The sequence below is a fragment of the Trichosurus vulpecula genome, chromosome 9, assembly GCF_011100635.1.
Source record: "Trichosurus vulpecula isolate mTriVul1 chromosome 9, mTriVul1.pri, whole genome shotgun sequence".
NCBI lineage: Eukaryota > Metazoa > Chordata > Mammalia > Diprotodontia > Phalangeridae > Trichosurus > Trichosurus vulpecula.
The window spans coordinates 14,561,257-14,576,501 of NC_050581.1; the positions used below are offsets into that span (position 1 = coordinate 14,561,257).

At 36.5% G+C, this 15,245-nt stretch overlaps 1 protein-coding gene across 5 annotated transcripts in view; it reads left to right on the forward strand.

Moving 5' to 3' along the window:
* The window catches only part of LUC7L (LUC7 like), a 45,198-nt gene that overhangs the window by 13,587 nt on the left and 16,366 nt on the right, over positions 1 to 15,245 (forward strand). For all 5 annotated transcript variants that reach the window (XM_036738349.1, XM_036738347.1, XM_036738350.1 and 2 more), the window contains 2 exons: positions 1,910 to 2,008; positions 15,051 to 15,161. In XM_036738349.1, coding sequence (XP_036594244.1) covers positions 1,913 to 2,008; positions 15,051 to 15,161 — 207 coding nt within the window. In that variant the 5' untranslated portion in view covers positions 1,910 to 1,912. The remainder of the gene's footprint in view (positions 1 to 1,909; positions 2,009 to 15,050; positions 15,162 to 15,245) is intronic.

Genomic DNA, 15,245 nt, shown 5'->3' on the forward strand with positions numbered 1-15,245 from the left:
TCACTCATCCACTGCCTCTGTCATTTACTATCTGTGTGCCTTTGGGCAAATTGAAACAGGTGACCTTCATGATTTTACAGTTATTGGAAGAGATAAGGCCATTTCTCCAATTGCAAGAACTCTGAGGTTCAGAGACTAGAAGTGTAGATGACAGGGTAAGTGGGAATGAGAAGTTGGCTTTTTTGACATCTTTCTCATTTCTCCAGATCATTTCTCATTGCCTAGTTTCCTAGAAGTCCAGAGACCAGAGCCTAGGTGCTCCAACTTGGGCACCTGATAGCTATTGTGAAATGTTTAGGGAGCATCAGGATTAAAGGGAAGGAATTTGACTGTAACAGCTTTAGCCATTTCCTCATAAGAATGGTAGCTTGCACATGCTACCTAGCTTCTACTTTCTCCTTCAGTGCTACTGCAACCTTCTAATGTTTCCAAATGGCAAAGTATCACATAGATGTTGTCTTCAGTTGTCACAATAACCCTGCAAGGTAGGAAAAGGGGGAGACATCAGTGTGTTTTTTCTTTGAAGGGCTGCTGTGTAGACAAGTAATCCGCTCAAATTTATTTTTTGACTTCGTGTGATATAGTAGAAGAAGTGGAATTTGGAGGCAAGACACTTGAGTTCAAATCATGCTTCAGACACATACTAGTTATGTGACAAGCAAGTCAGTCTCTGAAAGCCTCAGTTAAATCATCTTTAAAATGAGAGTTAAAGATCTAGAGCTAGAGGGGGCCTTAAGGCCCATCTAGTCCAACCTCATTTTAAAAATGAGAAAACTGAAGCCTAGGGAGGTTGTGACTTTTATTTTTCAATTAAAATATTTATTCATCATCTTTCCTACCCCTCCCAATTTAAAAAAACAAAATTTTTGTAAATAGGCATAGTCATGCAAACAGAGTGTCTGTATTGGCTGGGATTTGTGATTTGCCCATGATTACACATCTAGTAAGCCTCACCTGTACCACTTCATAGGGCTGTGAGGAAAGCACTTTAAAGTGTTACAAAAATGTCAGGAATTATTCACAAAGTCCTCAGAATTTCTGAGACCCAATTTGATACAGTCATTGAACCCAAATCCCATATACTATCTTTGCTTCTACCTTTTCTGCCGCTATAACTTGTGCACTTATCATCCTCAGTAGTAATTGTTACAATTAGGAAGCTTTAGGACTAACTCTGAGTATTGTCTTTGTTTATCTGTATGAAAACTTAGAAAGTTGATCAGACTCTCGTCATCCTGACGGGCCTTTTTGTCTGCTGTGTAGGCCTCACAGAACGCATAAGGCAGATTTTGATTGATCAGAAGTGAAAACTTCCTAATACCAAGAGCTGTCTGAAAGTAGAATGGGCTGTTTTAACCTATAGTGAGCTCCCCATCACTAGAATCTTCTGGCAGAGACTAGATGACCACTTGGCAGGGGTGTTGTAAAAGGGATTGATGCTTTGGATTGTAATTGAACTGAGTGTCTTCTGAGGACTTTTCCATTGCTGTGGAATCCTCATTGCTTTCCCCTTTTATTACAATACTTCCTACCATGTGAATTTTTTGATGTACCGGCCATTTGGTGGATGACAGAATGAATTTGTTGTGACAGATGGCAGAATAAAATTGGCAAAGGTAAGCTAATTATGCTAATAGTTTTCATTGTCATAATCCCTTACTATCATGGGACTAACAGCAACCTGGCTCTGTTCAGCTGTTATTAATGTAATATTTTAAAACTTCATCAAGCCTGGAGTATTAAGAGAAACAAAGCTTTTCAGTAGTAACCTTTTTCTTAATTTTCTAAGGTTGGCTTTGGAGTTTAAAAGCTTTGATAAATCAGACGAATAATGAAATACGCCAGTTGCGTTCTACAGCAGGAAAAGTTTCATGCATTGATATGTTGCTTTTCTTTTTTTCCTCCACAGCGCATGGACTTAGGAGAATGTACAAAAATTCATGACTTGGCCCTACGAGCAGATTATGAAATAGCGAGTAAAGAGAGAGACCTGTTTTTTGAGCTGGATGTAAGTCTTTATTTTGTATACATTAATCCAACTACATTGTGAGTACTTAAATTCCAAGCTGGCATTTTTTCTCTTTATAGCTTGTTGCTGAAATTGCTCTCCTGGCATATTCTTCCCACATACATTCAGATATGCTGGAATGTAATGTACTGGAAATATGGGATTTCCATAGATGGCATGAGAACTGGATGTTATGGAAAAAAGTCATTTAAGTTTTATATAGTTGAGGATTTGTTTGAAAATTTTACATTTTTGCTATAGATTCATTCCATTTTGCATTTCTACTCTTCCTTACATACATGAACAATGATAGGTAGAGAAACTGGTGTTGGGAAAGACTAGGACAGAGGGAGATCACATTTATAAGGCAAATAGAGAAGAGCTGAGCTAATGTGAGAGCTTAATAAAAGATTCAGTTGGAGCCAGTGATTTTTAAAAAATGGACTTCAGCAGCAATTTGGAAAGCTGTGAAGCCATGTGTTGGTTATCAAGGTTTGAGGGGGAAATGGACAGTTTTCAAAGCCTTACCTTAAGGCTTTAAAGAAAATAGTGATTTGGGGGGTAAGAAAGGGAGGGTTGGGACTGTTTTCACTGTCAAATTTATAGCTAAAATGGATTTGATTTTTATATAAGTCGTTAATTAGGTAATGCTTAACTGTATTGACTGATCTCAATTATATACTTTTTAGAAATATACAAGTTATTTAACATTTTTAAAGTTTCTTATAACTTCTGCAAAAGAGAATAAAGCCAGGGGAAAATTTTTTTTTCCCTAAAACCTAACACAAGTGGAAACCTGAAGACTTAAATGCATAAGAAATAGTTGCAAGGTACTTTGATTTAGGAATTAAGAACAATAGGTAATTCTGAAAAATAAGACAGTTGGGAAGTACATCTTTTAAAATTATAAATCCAATTTATAAATGAGAAATTTATAAAAAACATTCTTAAGAGCTGGAAAGGATCTTGGGATTTATCTCACACTTCATAGAATCATAGTTCTAGAGTTGGAATAGACCTCAGAGAACATCTAGTCCAACCCCTCCCCCTTTTCAGTTTACGGATGACAGGCTGAGGTCCAGAAAAGTTGAGGCATTTTATGAAATAGCAACACAAGAAAAGTAGCAATAAAGTATTTTTACCCCTGTGAAACTGAGGCATATGCTTTTATAATTGCATGTGTACACTACGAGAAGCGAGGACTCAATATAATGCGTACTTGTGTACTGTGAAACACAAGCATTTGTCATTAACAAATTTCCCTTTATTTTGAAACTTTTTTGGACCATTTTTCCCACCTCCCACCCAGGCTTGTATTTTGGAGAAGTTGACTTCTTGACTTCTCACTCTTAAATACCTGATCATCCAAGTCTTTTTGATTGCTGCTTCCACAACTTCCCTCGTATCTCTCCCCTTCTCTCCATTCACATAGCTACCATCCTAGTTTAGACCCTCATTGCCTCTCCCCTGAACTATTCCACTAATTTCCTATGTGGTCTCCCTTATTGAACCTCTCCTCCACATAGCTGCCAGACTAATTTTTCTAAAGCACAGGTCTGATTATGTCTCTCAAAAATACTTTTAGGATCAAATAAAAACTGACATTTAAAGCCTTAACAACTTGACACCAGCCAACGTAACTGTCTAGACTTATACGTTATTCTCCTTCATAAACTCTGTGGTTCAGTGAGACTGACTTTTGCTGTTCCTCGGACAAGGCATTTAATCTTTCGTGTCTGTAACTTTTAATAGACTATTATCATGGCTGGAATGTACTCTCTGCTCACTTGAGTTGTACAGTTCTTGCTTCTTCACAACTCAGCTTAAGTACTGCCTTTACAGGACACTTCTCCTTATATCCTTTCTGTTCTTCCACCGCTAATTCCCTCTTTCCATAAACTACCTTGTATTTAATTTTTATTTATTCTGGTTATACTTGTATATTTTCTCCCCTGATAGAATGTAAGCTTCTTGAGTGCAGGGAATTGCATCCGCTAGGTCTAGAAGAGCTCTCAGCACATAGCTATTTAACAGATGCTTGTTTGATTTCATAGTGGGACATATAGGGAATATCTGTTGCCAGGGCACTGTCATTGCCCAGTTCTACTGGTCTTGAGTCTTCTCTACCAGAACTGTAATCTCTCCTATATGCAGTCTCTAACAGGTGTTGCTCTCGGCTGACCACTTGTTGTTGACTTGACTTGACAAAAGTATGAATTAAAGTGGTGTGGTAAAGTGGAAAGAGTCCTTGATTTGGTCAGGGGACCTTGCTGGGATTGCAAAGTTAGAAGTCTTAGGAGGAAGTGACCTTGCATTTTAGAATTTGTGATCATGAAGGAAAACGAAGCTATACGAATTGTGACATACACCTTAGAATTTTAGAGAGAAGATAGAGGTTTCAGAGAGAAAACATGGGGTCCTTTAACCTAAAATTTTACAGAGAAATTCAGCCCAGGAGGAATGGGTAGCTCCCAAGAGTAAAATCCTGAAGACACAAAAGCAAAACAGTTCTGGTGAATAGGAAAAAGGAAAGTTGTCTAACTAAATAAAGAGATTGATGTGGATGCACTTGGAATTTATCAGCGTAGGTTTTAGAAAGATAGGTACAGAATATAGAAGCAAGGACACAAAATGATGTATGAATGCAAAAGCACATAAAGGTGTACAAATAGTGTCAGGAATGGTGACACTGTTAATGAACTTAGTCTGGTGAGGAAAGCTAAGGACAATAGTTAGTGGTTAGTAGCTGTTGTAGGAAAAACAGGAAGATCACCAAAAGGATGGGAAAATACCCTTGCTCAGAGCAGATGTGACCATGGTAGGGGTGAATGGTGAGAATGCAAGGTTACGTACGTCTTATATTACTTTTGATTTGTCTCCCACTGGGGTGATTTTTAGATTGCAAAGGACAGAACAAAAATAGCTTGTTAGAGAACCAAGGTGAAGTTCTAATGTTGAAGAACATCTGGCCCATATGAACTGTGTACAACCTAGGGTATTGAAAGAACTGTCAGGAATTCAGAGCCACTGTCTCTACCATGAAGCATAGGAGAGGTGCTGTAGTAATGGAGAAAGGAAAATGTCCCAATTTCTGTGTTAATGAATATCTAGAAATGGAAGCGGCAATCAGAAAGAGTCAGGTTACTAGAATGGTAGATCAAGGGAATGGTGTAGAAATAGCATACTTTCAATTTTAGTAAAAGCATTTGATAAGGTGTCATACCATTTTTGTGGAAAAGACAAGTGGGTCAGGTAAGACATGAAGAAATGTGGAGTAGGTAAAATATAATTAGGTGGATTCAGACCTGGTTGGCCAAGCATCCTTAATGGTTTGATGTTGTCTTGGAAGAAGATCTTGAATGAAATGACTAGTAGGGACCTGTGTTTAACTCTTCTGTTTGTCAGTGGTTTAGATGAGGGCATAGATTACCTGCTTATCAAGTTTGTAGGTAATGTAACATTGGAAGTGATAATTAATGTACTACATGATAGAGTGCTGTTTCAAAAAGATCCTGACAAGCTACTAGATCCAGTAAGATGAAATGAAATAGGGATTTGAGTCTTAAGCTTGGTCGGGTTCAAAAAAATTAACTTTATAAGTATCAGACAAGAGGTTAACATTAAAAAAAGAAACACTAAAACTAATGGAAATGAAAAAAATTATTTTGCTATTAGTATTCTTGAGTAACTAAATGTAACAATAAGTATGTGTTTGAAGATTCACATATTTTAATTATATAAAATACAGCTATTTTCTTTCCCTTTTAAAATCCACGGTAGAATTTTATTTTGAATTACATTCAATAATTCATATGTTAAATGACATTTTGTACCGTAACATAATTTTATTCAACAAAGTGACTAAGGTCCATTAATGGTCTACTGAGTGTCTCTGACCTCTCACCAGAATCCCAGAAGTCAGTCATAGCTTACATCTTGAGAATGAAGTATCCCAGAGCTGTAGATTGCCCTAGTCTCTTGTGAATTTAACCCCTGGCCAAATGTCTAATAATCTGTACTTCTGAGATTGGAATCAGCAAGGATCTTTTTACTTGGTTACATACAAAAGTAGTGTATTGGTCATTTTAAAGGTTTTAGATTATTCTTGAAAAGCTGGACCTTATTTTCTTTCTATATAACATGAAGATACTGGACTAAGTGATCTCTAAGTTACTTCCCAGTTCTAAAGTTCTTTGAATCTATGTTAGAAAGCTGTTTTGTGATCCCATTTGAGGTAGTACAAAGTTGGGTGGGGTATTTAACCACTTTAAAAGAGACTGGGGAATCTTTTTGAGGTGATCATAGGGCTATATAAGCCAATTTGTATATTGAAATAAGTATTTTCCTTGAATCCATTGGATTCAAGGAAAATACTTATTTCCAGCACCATTATTAATTCACATTTTTGGGGTGAGGGGTGATTTGGTGCTTCACAAATACTAAATATTTTTCATTCTGTTTGGCTATCTACATTAACTGCATTTTAAAAATATACCACTCTTCCCTTACCCAGAGAGCGATTCCTATAACAGAATAAAAAAGAGGGAAAATCAGCTGTCACAATTAATGAACACATCAAACAAATCTGACAGGATATGCACTCATGTTAGTTAAGGTTCATTTTCTTACCTTTTCAGGACTAATATTAATCATAATTCAAGTTCATATAAGTTTCCATCCTTCTCTGTATTCCTCATTTTAATTGTTTCTCAGGGCATTTTAATATTCCTTTATATCGTATACCACAATTTGTTTAGCTATTCTCCAAACAATGAGTATCTATTTTGTTTTCATTTGTTTTCTAAAAACGCTGCTGTAAGTGTCTTATGGGGTCTTTTGTCTTTGACCTCCTTGGGTCAAAGGGCTTAGTAGTGGGATCTCTGAGTCAAAGTGTATAGACATTTTGTTCACTTTTTGCACATGACTACAAGTGCTATGCCGAAACATCACATGTGTGCTTTTCTTTTCATAGTCCTCCTCCACACCCATCCCCAACATTGATTTCCTGTCTTTATCATTGACAAGTTACTGGGTATGAGTAAAAATTTTACCACAGGGTTGTTTTGATTTGCAATTCTGTTATTGGGGAGCTGCAGTTCTTTGGAGAACTCTTTGCACTTGTGCCTTGAATTGGTCCTATTTTTTTTAAAGTTAGTTGCTTTGATGCCTTTGTTTTTATATCACATAAGTGTTCTCTTCATGCAGGTCAACATAAAAACTAAAATATTGGATTAGCTCGGTTCTTGTTTATTCACAGCCTAACGAAAACAGTCCCCAAATATCCAGGATTAACCTTTTGAGATTGTTTACCTCCCAGTGATTTGATACGTGAGGTAGACATAATGAGAGCTTCAGGGGACCTTTGAGATTATAGTTTTCTCATTTAATTCCTAACAACTATAGCTGTTGAAAAAGTGCAGTGGAGGGGCAGCTAGGTGGCGCAGTGAGGAGAGCACCACCCCTGGAGTCAAGAGGACCTGAGTTCAAATGTGGCCTCAGACACTTGACACATGTACTAGCTGTGTGACCTTGGGAAAGTCACTTAATCCCAATTGCCCTGCCTTCCCCCCTCCAAAAAAGAAAAGAAAAGAAAAAGTGAAGTGGGTTGCAGGAGGTAGTGGGTTTTCTGTCACTGGAGGTCTTCAAGCAAAGGCTGGATGACCACTTGTCAGGTATGTTGTAGAGCAGATTTTTGTTCAGATATAGGTTGGAGAAATAGGTCTCTGAGGTCCCTTCCAGTTTTGAGATTTTGCGATTCTTGGACTTAAGTTTCAAATCCCAACTCTCACTTTACCATTACCTCCCATTTTACCTTTACTTAACCTTTTGGATCCTCATTTTCCTCATCAGTAGTGTGACCTTAATAATCTCTAAGACCTCTGTCAGCTCTAAATATGTGATCCTATGAATCTTTTATTGCCTCTAAATGTCCTAACCGAATGTATTTAAAGGAGAGAGAAAATTGCTTACTAATATAATAAAATTTCAGTTTTCTAACCCATTTATCTTTTGATTAAATTGCACCGCTACTTAAAATAGGTCCCAATGAGTTTAGGTTCCCCATTCAATCTTGCTTAGCTAATATGTCAGGTCCTAGACTTCTGTTCCGGGCAGATTTTTAATTGATTAAAATTACTGTACATCCTTCTCAACTGGTTTCTTTGGGCCTTATCATTATATACTTTCTAGGTCTCTTCCCAACACTTCCCTTCAAAACACACACACACACACACACACACACACACACACACACACACACACACAGAGTATCTCTCTGTCTCTCTGTCCCTCTCTCTCTCCCTCCCTCCCTCCCTCCCTCTCCCTCTTTCCCTCCCTCACCTACCGTCATCCCATCCCACATATGTAATAACATGGATCATCAAAGATGACTCAATATTTTAATTCTGGACTACAGTCTGCATTATGAAATGTTATTTCATAAGCTTTGATTTCTTAATTATGGTGTGTTTTTGTGCTTCTCTTGCATTAATATAGGTCAAACATTAAAAAGACTTATTCCTCCTGCATTTTTTCAAACATGAGGATATCAATAGCTTTTTTTTTTTAAATGAAAACTTGATTTATCAGTTTATAGCACATGATTCAGTCTTTGGAAGAGGGGGAGTTAGTAGAGGAGTGTATTTTTTTTTTTGGTTTTTTGTTGTTTTTGTTTTGTTTTGTGGGGAAGGCAGGGCAGTTGGGATTAAGTGACTTCCCCAAGGTCACACAGCTAGTACATGTGTCAAGCGTCTGAGGTTGGATTTGAACTCAGGTCCTCCTGACTCCAGGGATGGTGCTCTCCTCACTGTGCCACCTAGCTGTCCCCGGAGTGTATCTTTTTTAAAGCCTTCTGCTAGTGGTCACTCTTTTTTTTTTTTGCTCTTAGATATCCATGTTTTTTATTTATGCTTCTCAGGTACAATATAATCTCTGTTCTATACTGGAAGATTATTTTGATTGATAGAAGTCTATACCAAATTGCAGAATGCCCAGTCCACTGTCTGCGTTTGTTTCATTTCCTTCAGTACTACAGTAGTGAAGGCAGAGTATTAGGTTTGATGCTTGTATGGGTCACTTATTTTCTTTTTTAGTTTATTTATTTTTAGTTTTCTACATTTACTTTGATAAGTTTTAAATTTTTCCCCCTGTGCAAGACAGCCTGTAATCTGATATAGGCTCTACATATACATTTTTATTAAACATATTTTCACATTAGTCATGTTGTATAGAAGAATTATAATGAATGGGAGAAACCATGAGAAAGAGGCAAAACAAACAAAGAAAATAATCTGCTTTGGTCTGCATTCAGGTTCCATACTTTCTTTCTCTGGATGTGGATGGCATTTTCTATCATGAGTCCTTTGGAATTGTTTTAGGTCCTTGCATTGCTGAGAAGGGCGAAGTCTATCTCAGACTGTGGCTATTACTGTGTACAATGTTCTTCTGGTTCTGCTCACTTCACTCATCATCAGTTCATATAAATCTTTCCAGGTTTTTTGGAAGTCCACCTGTTCATCATTTCTTATAGCACAATAGTATTCCATCACATTCATATACCACAACTTCTTCAGCCATTTCCCAATTGGTGGGCATCCTCTCAATTCCCAGTTCTTGACCACCACAAAGAGAACTACTATAAATATTTTGTACATGTGGGTCCTTTTCCCATTTTTATTATCTCTTTTGGATGCAGCCCCAAAAGCGGTATTACTGGTCAAAGGGTATGCATATTTTTATAGCCCTTTGGGCATAGTTCCAAATTGCCCTCCAGAATGGTTGGATCAGCTCATGGCTCCACCAACAATGAATTAGCGTTCCAACTTTCCCACATCTTCAACATTTATCATTTTCCTATTTAGTCGTGTTAGCCAATCTGCTAGGTGTGATGTGGTACCTCAGAGTTGTTTTGATTTGTTTTTCTGTGATCAGTACTGATCATTCTTTTGATGAAAGAATGAGGAAAATTAACATCACATGAAGTTACCTTCTTTGGTTGCAAAGAATCTCTTTTCTGATTTAAAAAAAAATAGAAGTAATTTTTCCCCTTTTGGGTCTTTGTTCTTACTTTTTTTTTTTTGCTGCCTAGTTTGTACCTGCATAGGATCAAGTGTCTATACAAAAGAAAAGGCTTTCCTTTCATAGGTACCCGCTCTCTTGTGTTATTTGATATTTTTTTTCCCCGTGGGGCTAACCCTAAACTTGTAGGAGTTGTAAATTCTGCAGAAACCAAGATGTGGCTTACCCATGTCTTTCTGGAGACCTGTCTGTTTTATGTTGTGCTTTTTTCCCCTCCCAGTTTCCTTGCTAAAGATATTCTGGGACTTTAGTGGATAGACATTTTCACATAGAAGACATAAATGTTTCTACTTGTCAAACTACAAGTTGTGGATCAAAAATGGTTAGAAAGAAACCTACTTTCTCTGATTAAAAACAAAACTATTGCTTATTTTGTTTTCAGTAGGCATCAAGCTCACATTTCAAATAGGTAATATATAACTTTCCATAAATATTCTGATATATTGCCTACAAATTGACTTTAGTTTTTTTCCTCCTGTTAATAGGCTTTATACCGTGAGGTGAATGAAACCTATTTGTGTTATGTTCTTGAATATTTCAAGCAAATGAAATTATGTAAAGTTTTGTTACCATATAAACAGCTGTTAACTTACCTTTCCATGTATTTACATTTAGTCCCCCAATTAAAATTGTTCATAGAGTGTTCCAGGTAAATAAATATTTGTTGACTAGGTACTAATAATATTAACAAAGCTGTATCATGTTGAACCAATTATCAGCTTTATTTATGCTACACATAAAGCATGAACTTGTTTCTGCTCTTTCGGAATTGTTAGAAGAATGATTACTTAGGCTTTCCTTCATATCTCTATACATTACCTTGGAAAAAGTTCTGACCATATCCCTCCATTGCTTAATAAATCCAAGGGTTTTCCTGTTAGCTGCAAGACCAAATGAAGACTCATCTCCTCTTAGAATTTCTAATTTTCCTTAATCTTCAGCCCAAGCACTTTTTTCTACATGAAACCTTTCCTGATCCTCTCTCCCCATTCCTTCCAGTTGCTAATATCTTCCCCAACAAATTATCTTGAATATCTTTTCCAAATTTCTCTCCCTCTCTTGGTACATTATCTTTTGAATGTAAACTCCTTTGGGATTTCACTGGTTATCTCCAGCATTTAGCACACCTGACACATAGTAGAGACTTAATGAATGCTTATTGTCTGATAGTAAGCACTTAATGAAGGACTCTAATATTTATCATATGTAAAATATAACACTTGTCTTTATAATTCTGTTCCTTCTGCTGTTTCCCTTCAAAATTACATATATCAAAATGGGAGCAGATTTATAAGCCTAATGAAGTAGCTAATTTGTTGGAGAAAATACATTGAATATACTGAAAGTAAGCTGCAATATCTAGCTACCTTACAAAATGATGTCAGTTTTTAAAATAAAGTCACACTCTTGTTTTATCCTCTTCTGTTTAAGGCAAAATGAACTAACATATACTTCTTAATTCCATTCTTACAGTTCAAAAATTTTGCTTGAATGGTGATTCGACAAAGCACATTTCTATCATCTTAATCCATATTTATTGCCCAATCAGAATTCTGGTACCTTTTATCTACCAACCTTCAGGACACTCCCATTCCTTAATGAGTTCATACTGATATTCCTTCACATATCCTAATCTCACTTTCTCATCTTACTCATTTCTCATGACCTCCACTCTACCTTAATCACACATAAAAATGGCCATATAATTGATTTTGCCATTCACCCATAAGTGCACCACTTCCCTCTTCATGAACCCTGAAATTCCTTTGTTAGATCACAGTCTGTTGGCATTCCTCCTCTCCCTCTGCCTTGCCATCCACAGCACTGTTCATCTCCACAGTGACCTCGGGTCCCTCCATCCTTCAGGTTACTTCTAGGCTATCACCCCTCCATTGGCTACACTCCTTCCTTCCTTGTCTTGGTGAATCATTCAAACTCTACTTTGTCATCTCTAGTCTCTTGACCCCTTATATGCTGATCTTTATCAGCCAAACCTCAGCCTTGACCAACCCTGCCTTTGCTCATGCTGCTAAACAAGGCTGGAGAAAATCACAAAACAGTGCTGATTGGGTTCACCACTAAAAATAGATCTTATACGACCTTAACTGAGCCCTTGGTGCTGCCTGGCAGTCCTTTTACACCTCCCTAGTTAACTCACTGTTTCACCACAGCAATTTTTTCAGACCTTTTCATCCTTCCTATCTTCTATAGCTCCTTTCCTTCCACCCTCTCAGTTGAGAACTTTACCAGAAAAATTGAGACCATTCAAGCCAGAGGTTCCCAAAGTGGGCAGTACCGCCCCTTGAGGGGTGCTGGAATAATTGGTGGGGGCGCGGTAGTAGCCTCTAGTGCCATTGGGAAGCATTGAATAAAAATAAGGGGGTGGTGGAAGCATAAGGGAACTTTGAAAAACTGTTGGTACATATTTGATCTGTTATGTAACAGAGTTAAAGTTATAGTGATTATGTTACTCTCCAAATAAACTCACAAAGTGCAAGTTATAACTGATCAGTGGTCGAGTCTTAATAAGCAAGGTTTTACTAAGCAAGTGTCGGCAGGTGAGTATGTCACGCATTGTCAGGAAGTCCAGCATGCATTGGCAGGAATATGTGCATGCAGTGTGTGTGCAATGACTTGTTTACAATGTGATACTATACGGTTACGTGACTCAATATGTCATCAAAATTTCAATGCAGGAAAAATCCCACAAATTGACAACAAATTATTAAATTTAAGATGTCATTTAAAAATACATACATAATTTATATTTTTTTTAAATGATGCAAATTTTTAAAAAAAGTTAAAGTAGATTTCCAGGGTGGGGTACTGAGTAATTTTTTTTTTTTAATGGGGGCAGTAGGCCAAATAAGTTTGAGAACCTTGGATCTAGACTTCCATCTCTCCTCCTTATCTATTACCCAGATGCTTTCTGCCACTCTGTACTCCTTCACCCCTGTCTTACATAAAGAGATGGCCCTTTTCTTTGCTAAGGCTAACCCCTCTGCTTGCACAAGTGATCACATTCCACCCCTTCTCTAACCGTTGCTGCCACTGTCATCCTAAATCCTCCCTGGGCTCCTTCCTTCCTACAAACATTCCTGTGTCTTCCCCATCCTCAGAAAAACTTAGTGCCTCCATCCATCTCCACTGACTTTTATCTTGTGTCTCTCCTGCATTTTGTGGCTGAATTCCTTGAGAAAAATCAGTACCTCATCATCAGGTCATTTAACTTAATCAACAGTTTAATAATACTTTTATGTCGTTTAAGAGCATGTCTGGAGATTTTTAAAGTTGTCTCTTTGGTTTTGGTTTACATTATATACACCTAGTATTTTAATCTTTCTATTTCAGTTTTTGTTTAAGCAGTTAGCAAAAATATTCATATTACCTAAGGATATGTAACCTAGCTATATTAGGAAAATGAGTTCTAAACTGAATTTCTAGTAACAGATGTTATTCTGAGATTCTTCATATAGTGTGAATATGAGCCACTGAAAATTTTTCTTACTGGGGAGCTAACTCAACTGACTGTAGTTTTTTTAGTTGGGATCATAAGATTGATATAGGATCCCTTCCCTTTGTACTGTTGCCTAAAACATTCTGGAAAATAAATAACTATATTTAAAGATCTCCAGAGAAGGCCTCCCTATGACTTGTTTTTCTTCTATTTAGAAAAAAATCCTATTAGTAAGTTAATCTCTTTAACCTAAATCTCTTTTTTGTCCTAATTCTGACCTTGATAGAGTTAGAGAATAGCATATTTTCCCTTCTTTTTTCATAACTCTTTAAAAAGGCTATCTATACTTGGTGCCTCTACTTCCTTCTATAGTTATATTTGAATATTTAAATTTATCTTCACCTGCTCCAAAATAAAACTTTTTTTTTTAACTTTTTCTTAACAAGCTGAATTTGTAACATGTATCTAACATCCTTTGATCTTAATATTTAAAGTGGTGTTGCTATTAAAGACTTCAGAGAGCATGAAGTTTATCATCTGTTAGTATGGTCTATAACAGGGCTGTCCAAAAATTTACATAAATTCTTCAGTAAACGAAGCCGAGCTACTGCAGAGCTCTCACTAAAATGGCAAATCAAAATATATTGTCTATTGTTTCAATAAAAACCTAAGGTTGGACAGCCCTGAATTTTGAGTCAAAACAATGGAGGGTTCAAATTATCTCTGCCAATAGCTGACTTGGCAATCTTGGACAATTAATTTCATAATGGGATGATTGTTTCCTTGTCTGTAAAATGGGGAGATATTTGAGTGAGTGATCTCTGCAGACTCTTCCAACCCTAAATCTTTGATCATATGACAGAAGATTTATGTTTATAGTTTTCCTACTTAGGTTAACCATTCTCTTCTTCTTAGAGCCTATTATTGCATTTTAAACTATTTCTCCATTCAAATTTTATCCCTTTTTGAATAAAATTGTCCTATTCCTAGAATAAAATTTTCTCTTTGACTTTTTGGATGAAACACTTTCCCATCTCTGTCTTTACATATTATATTGTATATTACATACATCTTCTGTGAATCTCCAGCAAAGATCCTTTTTTAATTTTCTTTTTCAATCCTCTGTAGATCTCAGGGAACACTTCATTTTTCTTGAAAAATTTTCTAGTAAATTAATGTTTTTATAAAAATACCTGAATGCTTTTTCATTTGTAGAAAAAAAATTAATCGTCTCTCTGTATTTGTCCCTTCCTGAGTCCACCTTTTAAAAAGATTATGGAACAAATAAAAAATTAGTTTTCAAGAAAATACTCCTGAAATGCTTCTGTCAAATATTTGGGTAAGGTTGATGGGTTTTGTTTTATTTTTTTAGGAGATGGAGAACCGTGTATTATCTTGAAATTTTTCTCTTAAACCAGCTTCCAGCTGTAAGAAACGAGTTATACTTTGTAAGTTCTAAGTGCTGCAAGAAAACAGGTGATTGTAGCTCTCTCTTTATCTTAAATGCAGGCAATGGATCATCTAGAGTCCTTTATTGCAGAATGTGACAGGAGAACTGAACTTGCCAAGAAACGACTTGCTGAAACACAGGAAGAGATCAGCGCTGAGGTTTCTGCAAAGGTAGTATCATTTAATGAAATGTTTAAGTTCCTACATTTCTATTAATGAAGAGCTTTTAGAATCTTACGTCTTTAAGAAATTATC